Raw genomic sequence first — 13584 nt, forward strand, 5'->3', positions numbered from 1 at the left:
GTTAGATTGTCATTAAGAAAATGGGTGTGTAGGATGGATGGATTTTCTTGTCAAGATGCTTTTAAAAAGCTTAGCGTACCCAAAACAGACTACAAAACAGTTGTTCATTTTTTAAATATCTTTAAAAGTTATAAATATGAAACAAACACAAATAAAAGTAAAAGAAAAAAAAATCCACCAAGTGATGTTTGCTTCAACTGTTAAGAAGCAGGCTGTTGACGGTCATCTTTCATTACCATCATCTCTTGAACATTTTCTTTATAAACAGTGCAGCTTCTTTTATATTAGTCCAAAAACCCAAACCATCCAGAAATAAATCCAGAAAGAAAACCCTCTCCTCACAGAAGGAATATTCTATTCACAGCATTTCACAAATCATAGTACACCCACACATTTGTTTACATAGTTATTTTAGTTATCAAAGTTTTGTTTGCATGATGTCCCACTAAAAGACAGAATCGGTTTTAAAAATGTTATGGATGTACTGATTTACTGAAATACGGCATATACCCAAGTTTACATCTTCCCACTCCCACAACTGGTTGTTAATCTTAGTTATGTAAAGTACAAACCGTTTTATTTATTGGCTGCTTAAAATGTTTTAGGAGGCCATAAAATGGCTGCAATCTTAAAAAAGAAATAAAAAAGAAATGTGTACCTTCAGTGAAAATTCATAACAAAATGTTACCAGAGGGAGTCACATCCTTTTTGCAAAATAAATTTCCTTGCTTCATCCTCTAGTGGATCATCTAATAGTCTCAAGCCCTCAGCAGATCTGCAGGCTATTTCCAGAAGAGGATATTCCAGAACAGCAGCCAACAAGGATAAATCATTAAGGCAACAAGTGGGTAAACCAGAGAACCGTACAAGTAATGGTCCAGGATTCCCTGGGAAATAACAGACAGGTACAGCAGCCAGCCTTCTTGGAAGCTGACAGGCATTTCCTGGAGCTCTTGGAAGAAAAACACAGAGAAGAGGAGCGTGCAGGCTGGGCTGAGGATCACCAAGACGACAGCTGACAACGCTCTGAAGAAAGGAAAAAAAAACATATCAGAGTCGACATTTCTGTCAGTGCTACTAAAACATTGATAAAAAAAATATCTAAGGAATTACTTGGGCACGTGGGGTGTAACCAAAGCAGCCACAGGCACCAGGGTGAGAGCCAGGATGAAGCCCAGGGAGAAGTTAATGAGGGCAGTGCAACCCAGTAGAACGGCCAGGTAGAGAACAGCAACGAGCTTCAGCACCCTCCAGCCTTGCTCTGTCCCCTCACCGGTCAGCAGCCTGCAACAACAAACAAAACAGTTTATTTAGCTGCAGCAAAGTCCTGATTCTACAGCTCAAAGTGTAGATGTGCCGCCTTCTTAAAGCTAATCTACACTGAGACTGATTTACAGAAATCACCTCGTTTTCTGTCTATATATTTAGGCAGTTTGTTTAAACAAAGATGACACAAAACATAATTTTTTTTCTTTGAAACAAAACTAGAAAATTGATAAACCATTTATCCTTTTTTTTTTTGCACTAAAAAAATTGTAAATACAAATACAACATGAGAGGGTGCTTGCTGTGGGACTGAAGGAGCCTCAGTTTTGCATGGATATCAGGTAGAAATTGTTTAATTCCTTTTTTCGACAAACTGGCCATAAGCAAGATGTAATTAGACCCACATTACTTGGAATTTGCTGTGTTTTAAATCCTCATACAAATTAATATTGGAATATGAGGTTTCCCATGAATGAAAATATATATTTCGGCATTTTGGACTTGTGTACAACACAAGGCTTATGCTGGGCAGAGCCCAAAAAAATATGATAATTTTCAAAAATATGATAATAGAAAGTAAACCCTCTGGGAATTGTTTTTCTTTTTTATCGTTAACTTTTTTTTTTCTGGTTTGGGGTTTTAGTTTTAAGAAAAAAACTGTCTGAATACACAAAGACCTTTAAAGGTATAGTGGAGGATTTTTGAGAATTTTCCTGTACCCGCTCCCAAAAGGGAACTCCTAGTGTGAGAGCACGCACGAGCCCATTTCTCCTCGTGCACGCTCTGTTTAAAAGATGCTGTTTGCATCGCTCATACAAGCTTACTTTCAAAAAGAAGATTTGCAATTTTTCCAATATGTCAGACTCACCACCGGTAAGTGAAAATGGGGACGAGCACGTAGGACGGCCTTACGTAAACATACAAGGGGCGTTCAATAAGTAATGCCCCTGACCCACTTCCAGATGTTTGATCGAGCTGGTGTTTTGCATGTGACGTTATTTAAATCTCTATAAATTAAGTAGAAAATTACAGATCTGAACTATTTGTGGTTTCTGACTTACAGGTGTTTGAACTGAGTAAAGTCTGAAATGGAGCCTGTTGAGTGTTGAGCAGTGATCCAGTTTTTCTATTGGAAAGGACTCACACCACGGGAGACTTTTGATTATATTAAAGTAACTTATGGTGATGAAGCCCATTATATGACCTTTGCAAAATGTTTTAAAAGGTTATATTATGGGACGTTATCACTATAAGTTACTTTGATTAAAAGTCTCCCGTTGTGTGCGTCCTTTCAAATGCAAAAACTCAGACATGACTCAGTTTTAACACCAGTAAATCAGAAACCACAATTAGTTCAGAGCTGTAATTTGCTATTTAATCTAGAGATATAAAATACCTCACATGCAACATTTCAGCTCGATCAAACATCTGGAAGTGGGGCAGGGGCATTACTTATTGAACGCCCCTCGTATCACCAGAAGGATCGACAATTAGGAGGAACACCATCCTCCACTATACCTTTAAGCTATGCATGAAAAATGAATTCAATAAACATTTTCTAATTATCTTTGTTTAATCAAGATTAAATAAATAGGATGATTTGTTGCTTTTCTCTAGATCAATCAGATGTTCCTAAATAAAGAGATGAGTTGACAAACCTAAACAAAGTTAAGAATAGACTAAATGAGAACAGGTATAAAATGAATCTGTCATAAACCAGAGGTTGTGTCAGTCGCTACCTGTGTGTGTTATGAGGCAAAGCCAGACCTGCTGTGTACACAGCAATGGCTGTGAGGACAACAGCTTCTGTCTCAGAAACTGGGAAGTGTTCGACAGCAATCTCCTGGAAATGGGTTGGCAGTATGTACAAAGCTGCTCCAGTCAGGTGGCTGATCACCAGAGGAGTCAGAACTGACAGAACCCCCGTACTGGACTGCTGCAGGAAAGAGTTTTCAGAGATAAATCAACAGAAACAAGTAGTTTCATATCCAATTGGTTAATCTGTGTAGGTGTCCAACCTGCTCTAAATCAGCAACTCCATCCGCTGTTACGGCAGGTGGATTGGCAATCAACACCCACAGGTCTAAGGCCTACATTTAGAGTCAAGGAGGATAAATAGATAGATTGCACAACTAAAACTCAGTCAGTCATACCAGCTTTTCTATTTGTTTAGTCAAAAAAAAAAAAAGAGAAATTATGTAGGGAGGATACACGAAGCAGCAAAATGACCGCCAGGAGGCCAAAGGCAGGCATATAGTATCCGATAGAGACAAAGTGGGAGAGGGACGGCATGAGGTAGAAGAAGTAAGATTGGTGTAGACGCTCCAGAAGGTTATTCAGCTTCCGAAACATTCCTTCCAGCAGTCTGAAAGGCAAAAAGAAAAATGAAATCAGAGAAATGTTTATATTTTCAAGTGCATCTTAAAATAAAATGTCAATGAGTTTTAAAATATTACATGTAACCAATAAAAAGACATTTCAATACAGAATACTGTTATTGCTTACACAATCATGCTTGTGTTTGTTACGCCTCATTAGGGGACTAAGCAACAAATAATCACTGCTACAAAATCAGACTTTAAAAAATACTATGTCCAAGCATATAATCGTAAATTAGGGGGAAGGAAAAACTTATGTTAAACAAGGTCACTGAAATATGGGTTCTTTTGAATTATATTGTAATGTATTGATGTGCACATAAATTCAAAATGTATAAGGAATATATAAAATAAAATGATATTATTAGTGTCAGTCCGAAACAAACACATTTGCCATTTCGTCCTGTAAATATGACACCATCTGTTGAAATTGCATCTTTATAGTTTAGTGCTCTAAATCACAAACAATGTTTCTTATCACAGGTCCTTTCTCCCAACAGATGTAAGAATTTATAACCATCACTGTTCCCAACAACCTCCATAAGTTGTTACATTCATGCTGGTTTTTGCATTGTTTCTGTCTTAGTGACTTAAATAACATACTGCTGTCATTTTTTCCTCTGATGATGCTATTTGCACATATCCACTACTGCAAAAAATGTCCAACGCTGTTTATTATTTATTCTCCAGATACAGTGTCTGTAAAAATAAAACTGTACAGTACAATACTTTATTTTATTTTCCTATCAGTTATTTCTAAGGTGCACATTTTGTGACCACTTCTGCTATAATTATTTATATTTATATTATTTATAGTATATTTGGGGTTTTGATAAAAATATTCAGTCCTCTGTGGTTCTGACCTGCCGACGGTGGTGAGGTCTGTCTTGTACTGTCGAAAGCTGTTGATGCCTTTGATGGAGGCTGCCTCTATGTGGTAGCGCAGGAACAAACCGTGGTCTCCCCATGGCCGTCCACTGGCCTGCTTCATCACCATCAGCATCATGGTCTGGACTGCATGGCTGTAGCCTGACACACTGTCCCAATCATTCCTCTGCAACTGCACAAGCATCCACAAATCAAAATATAAAAAGATCATCATATAGGGGATTTAACCACATAACAGCATGTCTTTCCAGGTCTTTACCCTGCCCTGGATGGTGCAAAGAACCCCAATCTTCTGGCAGAAGGCATAGAAGAGGTTTGCTAAATCCAGGTTTGGTAACTGGCCATTAAGACCTTCCAGTACTATGTCCAAACTGGTTATTACATCACTGCTGAGCTCCAAAGACAGAGCTGCTTGGATTGAACCACCGCGGCCTTGTAATGGAGACCAGTCCATTCCTGAAAGAAAAAGGAAATCAATTTTCTTGTTTGTTTTGACTGAATAAAAACCCTTGAAACTTAATCATTCTATTCGAGTGTAATGGCTGTTCATTATGACAGAATCAACTCAGATGATCACCTGTAGTGTTGGTGTGATGGTAGCTTTCCAGCCAGGCCTGCATACCAATCAGATCATGCTCGTTTACAAGAAAGATGATGTCCTTGGCCCAGAAAATCTGACCTGGTAACAACAGATTACTAATGTCATCCTCACTGAATTGATATATTGACTGATTTAAAAGTGAACTGATTGTAGAGGAACCTTCAGAGGGTACAGTACTCACTGCGAAAATAGTGAGCCAAACCAAGCAGCAGCCCCACGGCCTGGTTGTTCTGATCACCTGGACTACAAGGAGCACTAAGCACCAGGGCTTCTGTTCGTGGAGCTCGAGGCGCGCGAAGGATCCCGTAGACATTTGTACCTTTTACAATCTATCAGGAAAGGTGTAGTTTGTCACTATTTCAGCAAAAACAAAACAAAACAAAAAGAGGAGCCCAAACAGGAAAATAAATTCTTATATAAGCTTACATATCTTTCTTTATTTTCATCTGGAAAGGGTAGTGTGCGAGAGAAGCTCTGGGTGAAAACCTCCAACCCTCGAGCCTGCATCGTTTTCACTAGCCAATCAACCGGTATCCCACTAAAGATAAACATCAAACAAACCAGTGGAATACTTCCAAGCTAATGCTAAGGTGTTCAACAATATATACAGATTTAAGCATAAAGAAAAAAGAAAGAAAAAAGCATACCCGACTTTCTTCTTGTGAGCAGCAAACTCTCTGCCTGTGGCCAGAGCTCTTTCTCCTGAAGGAAAGCGTTCCTCAACCATGGTGGATCCCATGGCATTCTCCGACATATATGTCCGCAACGTGAAGGGTTCAAATGCTAATCCCATAAACCAGCAAACACCGGCAAAGTAGCACAGCACACTGGGATGCAGAAACAAAACAAGGTAAATCATCTGTAATCTGTGCCAGTTATAGACTTTATACCCCAGCGTCTAAGAAATAAAAGACCTGTTTCTAATTCCAAGTTTAAAATGAAATTAAGTAAAGATGCACCAATACAATACCTGGATCAGATATCAGCACCGATATTGACTAAATTGCTGGATACCAGTAATTCTATATCCAATCCAAAGCACCTAAAATCGAAGTGTTATTTATTTCTTTTTTCTGCTTATGTTTATAAATAATATACATTTATAACTGTGTTCATTTGTTACCTTTTATTTTAGCAATGTTTATGTCAAGACTAAAGCCTTCAGTCACATGGCAAGATATATGGTTCATTAAGTCAAGGACCAGCATTCATTGATAGCCCTGGTATAGGTATCTGATTCAGAAAAAAACGGATCGGTGCATCTCTAAAATCATGAAGGAATTATTAGAGGAACCTCAATATAAAGGAATTTTAGGCCAGCTTAAAAGATCAGAAGAAAAAAACAGAATCCTCTAAAAATTAGGGATTTTTACCCAGGACTGGCTGGTATTAACATTGTTTTACATGATCAGAAATAAATGGGATCCTGTTGTGATTGAAACTAACCAGATTGGAGTATTAAGGCGGGTCAACATGCTGATTAAAGCCCGTCTCCTGTTGGGATCAGATAAAAGTCCCATCTTGCTTTCTGGGCTGACGTTTCCTGGATGTCTGCACTCACCGGCTCCTGTAGAAAGCGAAAAATTAAGAAATCAAGTTTAAAAATATATACGTTAATACTTTACAATGTGGAATATAGTAGTATTTGATAATGCCAAACGTTCCCAGAACAACATACACCTTAATGTCAGGGTTTTCATTCAATTTAAACACCGCTTTGCCAGACCGCAGTCCCACAGCAGCTTTCATTACAGCGGTGCTGTGTTTAGCATAATGCTAGCCAGTTACGAGCTACGTTTTCAGAGCCTGTAAATTCGCCAACCCCGTTCTAGTCCACTAGAAGTCTCAGTTATTACAGTTTAAAATGTGGTCTTATAATACTCCAAATATAAACAAAAAAGTACCTCAGTCTAGACGCCACATTCACCTGCAGAGATTCATCTGGGGCGCCTCTCCTTAAAATACGTTGCGATTTCCTTGTTTCTGACGGACAGTTTTTACCGCGGACCGATTTCCGCTCTAGAAGCGCTGATAGAATAGAAAAACTAAATGAACACATTTTTAATAGTGCGTGGGCTTTCAGTGGACCATAATGGAATTTAGTCTAAATAACGGAACATTAATAGTTTGTTTTCCAATGGATGTTACATATGACCTTATTTTTTATTGCAAAAAAAAGGAACATACATGAACAATAATAGAACATTCATAATTAAAACATATACAGCAACAAAGGGCTTTACAGAACAGATTATTTTAAAATGTCAAAATCAAATCTATGCTCGAGGGTTATAATTGTTTAAGGGCAGTTATGATTAACATGGCTTTAGCATTTGAACTATATTTTAAGATTGTTATATAGATATTAATATAAGATAAAAATCTGGAAATTATGTTTTTGTTGTAAATATTTGGAGGTGTGAATATGACATTCACCATAAATAATACAAAAAATAACATGTAAAAATTTTGTTTTGACAAGTTCACATTTCTGCATCCCAAACAAAACCTCCTTATCTGTTAAAGATTTTTTAAATAATATTTTAAGATTTTTTGATGAAAGAAAATGTACATATCTCTCCAGATAAGTGTAAATCTACTGCAAACATAGTCTCTGCAGATGGTGCATATTACAGAACAATATGTGAAACAGTATTTCTGTTGTAATTTAGGCATTGATACATGATGCGTGCAAAACATATATAAGGGTTATTACTCTACACTAGATGCCATGTTATTTGAGAACATTTTGCTGCACTTGCAGTGGTTGAAAGTCTATTGCATCAATCATGATTCAGATAAGGGAAGTATAGGATTACAGGGTGTTTCCAGGCCAAAGGGTTCTGTATCTGTAATCCTCCCAAATGAGAATTGCAAGGAAGTTGGGATTACCCAGGAGGCAACCTGATCAATTGACCTTTTATTACTGCTTTCAATGCAGAGAAACAGTGACTCCTCTCCTCTTCCAGCCCAGATGGTGAGGCTCCTCACCCTTTCTCAACTGCTAAGTGAAGCCAACCTGTGGAGAGACATTTATGCTCTACAGGGTCTCATTTTTTAATTTGTTTTGGTAAATTATCTTATGGGAATTCATGAGGGTAAAAATATTGTCCTATTGACTTTGTTTATAGTATAAGTTATAGCCAAAGATATCCAATTATCAACTCCAGTATAAAAACGCACTTAAGCACACAAATGGGCAACTTTCAGCTGCTGCAGGACCACTAATATTATTAAACTATGCACCTAAAGTACAGTTAATGAAACTTATTTTAACATTTACAATTTATGCCCAGTTAAAAATAACTGAAACGTTCTAACTCGTATAGAAAAAATCCAAAAGTCCGATAAAAACATGACAAAAACTGCAAAAAAATATTTACTAGGAGTGAAGGAGGTTGTAGGACATGTTCAGCACCTCACCAGATCCCCTCAAAGCCAATCGAATAATACTTTAATTTTTTAGGGTTTGATGACAGAATATTGGAATTATAAAAATACAATAGTTTAGACACACACATGGCTTGCGTTTTTTTTCTTTAAAGAGAAAATGGAAGAATATTAAAAAATATATTTTCCATTTCTCTCTTTAACAGTTTCCTTCCATTTAATGTTGCCTAAATTGACATGTAGGCTAAAGTTTTAAAGTTTTAAGTGATCCTACATACTCAGAGATTCTGACTGAAGCAAGATCTAGTTTTGTACAAATACTCTAGAAAAGATTCATTTATATCTAAATGTTTTAATATAGCTTAGTATGTATGCTTCACTAACACAAAGCAGTACATTTCACATTTGTGTTCCTGAAACTTCATTAACAGCACAATACAATAAAAAAAAGATTTCTTCAAATACAAATAATACTTAGCTAAAACAATAAGCTTCTTGATTCTATAAATTACCTGATAGGTGTCTTATGATGAAGAGCTTTTCTTACCGTAATTCTCTGAGGTCTATTTTGTTCCGGTCTGTTCAAACAATCCCATAAAATACAATTGTTTATTTATAGATCATATACAAGAAGTAAAGATACACACATTTTGTATTGTTAGGATCATTTTTGTACAAAAGTATAAAGAAACTATTTTAATGAAGTAAATGAAAACTCTCTCAGAATCCCAGTCCAGATTTTACTCTCTGGAGTGTACAGATGCCTCTTGGAGATGCTGCCTCACCACCTCGTCCAGCACCTTGCTCACCCCTTTACAAGCAGTCATTGCAGCTTCGATCAGGGTTTCCAGGTGGTCCTGATGAAGTCGGGCGTCCATCTGAACAAGGGCGATCTGTCCGCCCCGGGGCAGCAGAGCCAAAGCCAGAGAGCTCACTCCTCCGCTCTCCTCGGCATAGCAAAGGTCAGCAAGAGGAGTCTCATCAACAAAGCCTACAGTGCAGGCACAGACGTAGTCTCTCATGGGGATGCCCGCATCAATGACCGCAAGGGTAGCTGCATTGACACACACGCTGTAGTTCCCTCCATCTGACTGCAGAATCTGAATGGAAAAAAGAAAACGAATAATTTTAAGAAGAGAAAGGGTCTTGGTAAACGTTGCGCTTTCCTGCGATTGCGATTTACCTTCACATAGATGTCTATCTGAGAGCGTGGGAAGAGCTGAGTCATCACAGCAGCTTCAAATGTCTGCTTCAGGTGGAGACTCATCTCTGTGGATTTGCGATCTCCATGCGGTCTCCTCTTCCTCTCAGCTGTGCTGAAAGTGGCCATGCTGTACTGGCAGTTAATAACAGCTCGATCATGAAGGGCCCGACTTCTGGATCCTCTCATCTGAAGCGGACACCAACAGTAACATCAATGAATCAAAGCCCAGATCCTAAATCTATAGCAAATCTAACCACAGAGCTATAACATATGTCTGGGAAGACTTTAACAGCTCTTAAAGAGGTAAGGTTTACATCATCATAGATTGAAGGAGTGGCAACAAAAACAGAAGCTTTTAAGCTAGACTAAACTTTAAATTCCTTCAAGCAAACCCTTCATAGCCAGTGGAGGCAAAGATGATCAGTCTGGCCACAATTATCAGAAACATATTTGGTGGAAACAAGGAAAGTCTTCAAATGTTAGACCATTGTGCCTACTGTAAAGCAAGGCAGTGGCAGCATCATGACCACTGTTCATTTTGATATGTACAGAAATACTGAAAATTGGGGACTAGATTTAAGTTCTTGAAGCAGGATTTTTTTAAACTTGGACATAATGTTGTGTTTGAACAGAACAATAACATAAAATACAAATAAAAACTGTTTAGAAAAGAAAACCCATGCCAACATCAACCCTGGGAAATGGCCCCATCCTCAACCTTATTTAACATGAGATGAGGTTATATGCTTTCCAGACGAAACTCTTAACACTTTTTATTAGGCCTGAATGTTAATGGAGCCTATTTTTTTTTTTTTTGTTTATTAATATATAAATAGAAATATATATATTGGTTCATGTGTGGCAAAAACACAACAATTCCATCAAAATCCAACAAACTTAATTGTATATTTTTATCCAAAACTAAAACTTCAGATGCATCACCTGCCCTTCCTTTAACTGTGCCATATAAATGCCAATGACCTGCAAATGCAAACTTATGACAGTGATGGAGTCTTTTTAAACATAAGGTTAAAAGATGTTGTAGCATAAAGACTTTGATCCTGTTTTAGATTCTTTGAAGATTTATTACTATTTAGCACACCAGACATTTAGTTATTCAAATCACATCTGAATTCAGTAAAACTCTGATAGCTTTATCACTAAACTTTCTAGTGTTTAAAAGTACAAAAAAGAAAGAAAAGACTTTGATTATTGCTGATACAAATAACCACTAAAGGAAACGGTCACTGATCATTTGCACGGGCAAAACAGAACTGTAACCAGTGACGTGCGGTCAGGGGAGGCAGGTGAGGCAGTGCCTCACCAGCCATCATGGAAAGAAAGAAAATATATAATCATAAAGTAATTTAAATTGTTATATTCATCCGGTGGTTTGTACTAAAAAATATTCATTTTTCATGTAGCTTCACCAATTTCGATTTTTATTTGTTCAAAATCGCTGAATTTTCTTATTTTCCCATTCAAATGCTTGGAAGCGATGCTGGTGAGGCAGCAGCGAGCTCTGCCTCACCTTGGATTGCGCAACCCCTGGCTCTGCGCTGGCTGCAAAGCGGAGAGAGCATGTTGCTGTACGGCGTCAATAAAATGGTTTAAACAAATGTAATATGTGAACTTATTTCTAATAATTTGGCTTATGTATATAATGTACAGAGCTTTTTGTCACCAACTGTGTTTGTGTAACGTGTTTCGTGTAATGAGCGATTATAAACGGCAGAGAACAAGTTCGAGGTGAGGCAGGCAGTTCTCTTGCCTCATGGCAGGGGGTGCTCAAGAGACTGAAAACATAAGGCAGGAACAGGACGGATCAAGGAAGGCTTTCTTCCCTGGCAGTGATCTCCATTGAGACAGAGAGACTTTTAAAACTGAAGGAAGATAAGGAGGACTTCTATTCATTTATAAGTAAAGGTAAGACAGTAATAACATTTATTTTGTTTTGTTTTTTAAGGAAATGTGTGTTTTGTGAGCTACAGTTTGTATGTGTAAGGATGCAGAAGTGAAACATAACCTGTAAACTGCTGTCAATCTATGCATCTATTTGCAAATCTGATTCTGATGACGTCAGTGCCTCACCAGCTATGAACCTCACCGCACGTCACTGACTGTAACGAATATCTTTTTAATACAAGAGGAAATGCATTATATTTTCATCCTTATTTTAAGTTTCAACAACCCCAGCCAAGGAAACGAGGGTATTTATTAAATAAAAACGTGAATATATTTTATGACTCGGCGCCACTGGGGCCCTACTTACTTCATGCGGACCGTAAACCACAGCCAGAGCCTTGGTGTTTCCCTGCTCCAGATAAGCAGAACCGTCTGCCTGAGCGAACACTCCCATACGGGCCTGAAACTTCCGCAGTTCGGAGGCTTTTCTTCCATCCAGGCGGTATCCTTGGTCGGTGAGCAGCTCCAACCCCGCCATGTTTCGTAGAAGTCACAGCAATACACCCCACGTGTTTTTTGTTGCGAAACTACATTACCCATCGATCACTGCGGTGGACGGATACTACTTCTTCTTCTTTTTCTTCTATGCTGCTTTATGAGAGTTTACACACTGTTGTGTATACCGCCATCAACTGGATGGAGATGTAGTTCAGGAAAAAAAATTCTATACATCTTCGTATCTTAAAAAAAAAACCACACACATAAATACTAAATCCCCTGATCTAATTTTGTCTTTTAAATACTTAATAAATGCTTTAACTACATCATGTGATTGATGCTTTCCTAATAAATTAACCATATTTACTGAAGTCCCCATTGCCCTTTCCTGTTCTTTCCTCTCTTTTATATATTTTCTACAATAAATTAACACATGTTCTACTCCTTCTGTTTCCCCACAATAGGAACAATCACCTGATGGATGTTTCCCTATATTTTTTAAACCACTATTTAAACTTGTATGCCCAATCCTCAACCTGTTTATCCACACTTCCTCTCTCCTATTCGTTATACCAGGATTTCTTATGATTACCACCTTCTGTATTTTATGTAAATGCCTCCCTATTTCTTCTAAATTCCATCTCTCCTGCCATATGTTATTTATCTTTAATAATTACTTTTATTTCTGCTCTACTTAATAGGACATCATATTCAATTTCTCTTGCTTTAACTTCTTTAGCCAACTTATCTATTTTTTCATTACCTACAATTCCTCTATGTGCTGGAACCCATGTGAATTGAATACTTATTTTTGTTGCTTAATGCCATATAACAAATAACTAACTTCATCTAAAAGATCTTGACGGGTTTCAGATTTTCCACTTATAAGCAAGACATTTAATCTGAACAGATAGGTGAACAGATACGGCAAGATGCTCGGATCTTAAAGAAGCAACTTTAACCGCGATTCGTAGTTCATATTTGTTTAACAAATGTCTTAAAATTAAATGTAAGCATTTTCAGTTATATAAGATAAAGCCAAACGCGTTAGACACAACTGTTGTAAATCATTTAGTTGAACGTTAGATATTTAAACGTTCATATCTCTTACAGCGCAGGTCTTCAACAGGGGTCCGCGACCCCTAGGGGTCCACAGAGGTATTACATGTGGGTGGAGAATGCTTTGGTTGATCAGACTGTTTTTTTTTTTTTTTTTATACCTGGGGCACCATGTCATTCACAACACCTGTCCCATCTATGAGGAATCAGAATCAGAAATACTTTAATAATCCCAGGGAAAAATTACTTTCGTTACATTACTCCATCTGTAATAGAGTGAGAGTATATGACCAGTTTGATATAACACAATTTCATACAATAAATATAATTAGGGGGTCCTTGCTCAATCTCAACATCAGTTTTGGGGTCCTTGGCCTGGAAAACGTTGAAGACCC

The 13584-nt window shown here is 37.6% G+C and overlaps 2 protein-coding genes across 3 annotated transcripts; both read right to left on the minus strand.

Annotated features, from left to right (window-relative positions):
- Positions 1–705: 705 nt before the first annotated feature.
- gpaa1 (glycosylphosphatidylinositol anchor attachment 1) lies at positions 706–7171 on the minus strand. Of its 2 annotated transcripts, none has more exons than XM_038303756.1 (13): positions 7038–7171; positions 6580–6700; positions 5781–5960; positions 5560–5671; positions 5315–5462; positions 5110–5211; positions 4792–4988; positions 4508–4704; positions 3478–3631; positions 3285–3356; positions 3006–3199; positions 1114–1284; positions 706–1026 (listed from the first exon to the last, which is right to left on the minus strand). In XM_038303756.1, exons 2-13 carry the CDS (start codon positions 6651–6653, stop codon positions 783–785), a joined length of 1845 nt encoding a protein of 614 aa, XP_038159684.1. In that variant the 5' UTR covers positions 6654–6700; positions 7038–7171; the 3' UTR covers positions 706–782. The 2 variants fall into 2 exon arrangements, with proteins under 2 accessions (XP_038159684.1, XP_038159683.1); XM_038303755.1 differs by having other exon boundaries at positions 3006–3202.
- Positions 7172–8859: 1688 nt separating this feature from the next.
- Positions 8860–12252, minus strand: exosc4 (exosome component 4). The gene is made up of 3 exons (XM_038303735.1): positions 12000–12252; positions 9707–9913; positions 8860–9623 (listed from the first exon to the last, which is right to left on the minus strand). Exons 1-3 carry the CDS (start codon positions 12168–12170, stop codon positions 9264–9266), a joined length of 738 nt encoding a protein of 245 aa, XP_038159663.1. The 5' UTR covers positions 12171–12252; the 3' UTR covers positions 8860–9263.
- Between the last annotated feature and the right edge of the window lie 1332 nt (positions 12253–13584).

Source organism: Cyprinodon tularosa, unplaced genomic scaffold, assembly GCF_016077235.1.
Source record: "Cyprinodon tularosa strain WSP-4 unplaced genomic scaffold, ASM1607723v1 ctg52, whole genome shotgun sequence".
NCBI lineage: Eukaryota > Metazoa > Chordata > Actinopteri > Cyprinodontiformes > Cyprinodontidae > Cyprinodon > Cyprinodon tularosa.

Bases quoted from the DNA above. Each gene is read 5' to 3' on its own strand.
- gpaa1 (XM_038303755.1), bottom strand. From the start codon at position 6,653: ATGGGACTTTTATCTGATCCCAACAGGAGACGGGCTTTAATCAGCATG. The intron at 5,463-5,559 runs GTAAGCTTATAT...CTTTCCTGATAG, and splicing joins ATGAAAATAAAGAAAGATAT to ATTGTAAAAGGTACAAATGT. The intron at 5,212-5,314 runs GTGAGTACTGTA...TGTTGTTACCAG, and splicing joins TTTGGCTCACTATTTTCGCA to GTCAGATTTTCTGGGCCAAG.
- exosc4 (XM_038303735.1), bottom strand. From the start codon at position 12,170: ATGGCGGGGTTGGAGCTGCTCACCGACCAAGGATACCGCCTGGATGGA. The intron at 9,914-11,999 runs GTAAGTAGGGCC...TGTCCGCTTCAG, and splicing joins TGGTTTACGGTCCGCATGAA to ATGAGAGGATCCAGAAGTCG. The intron at 9,624-9,706 runs GTAAATCGCAAT...TTTTCCATTCAG, and splicing joins AGATAGACATCTATGTGAAG to ATTCTGCAGTCAGATGGAGG.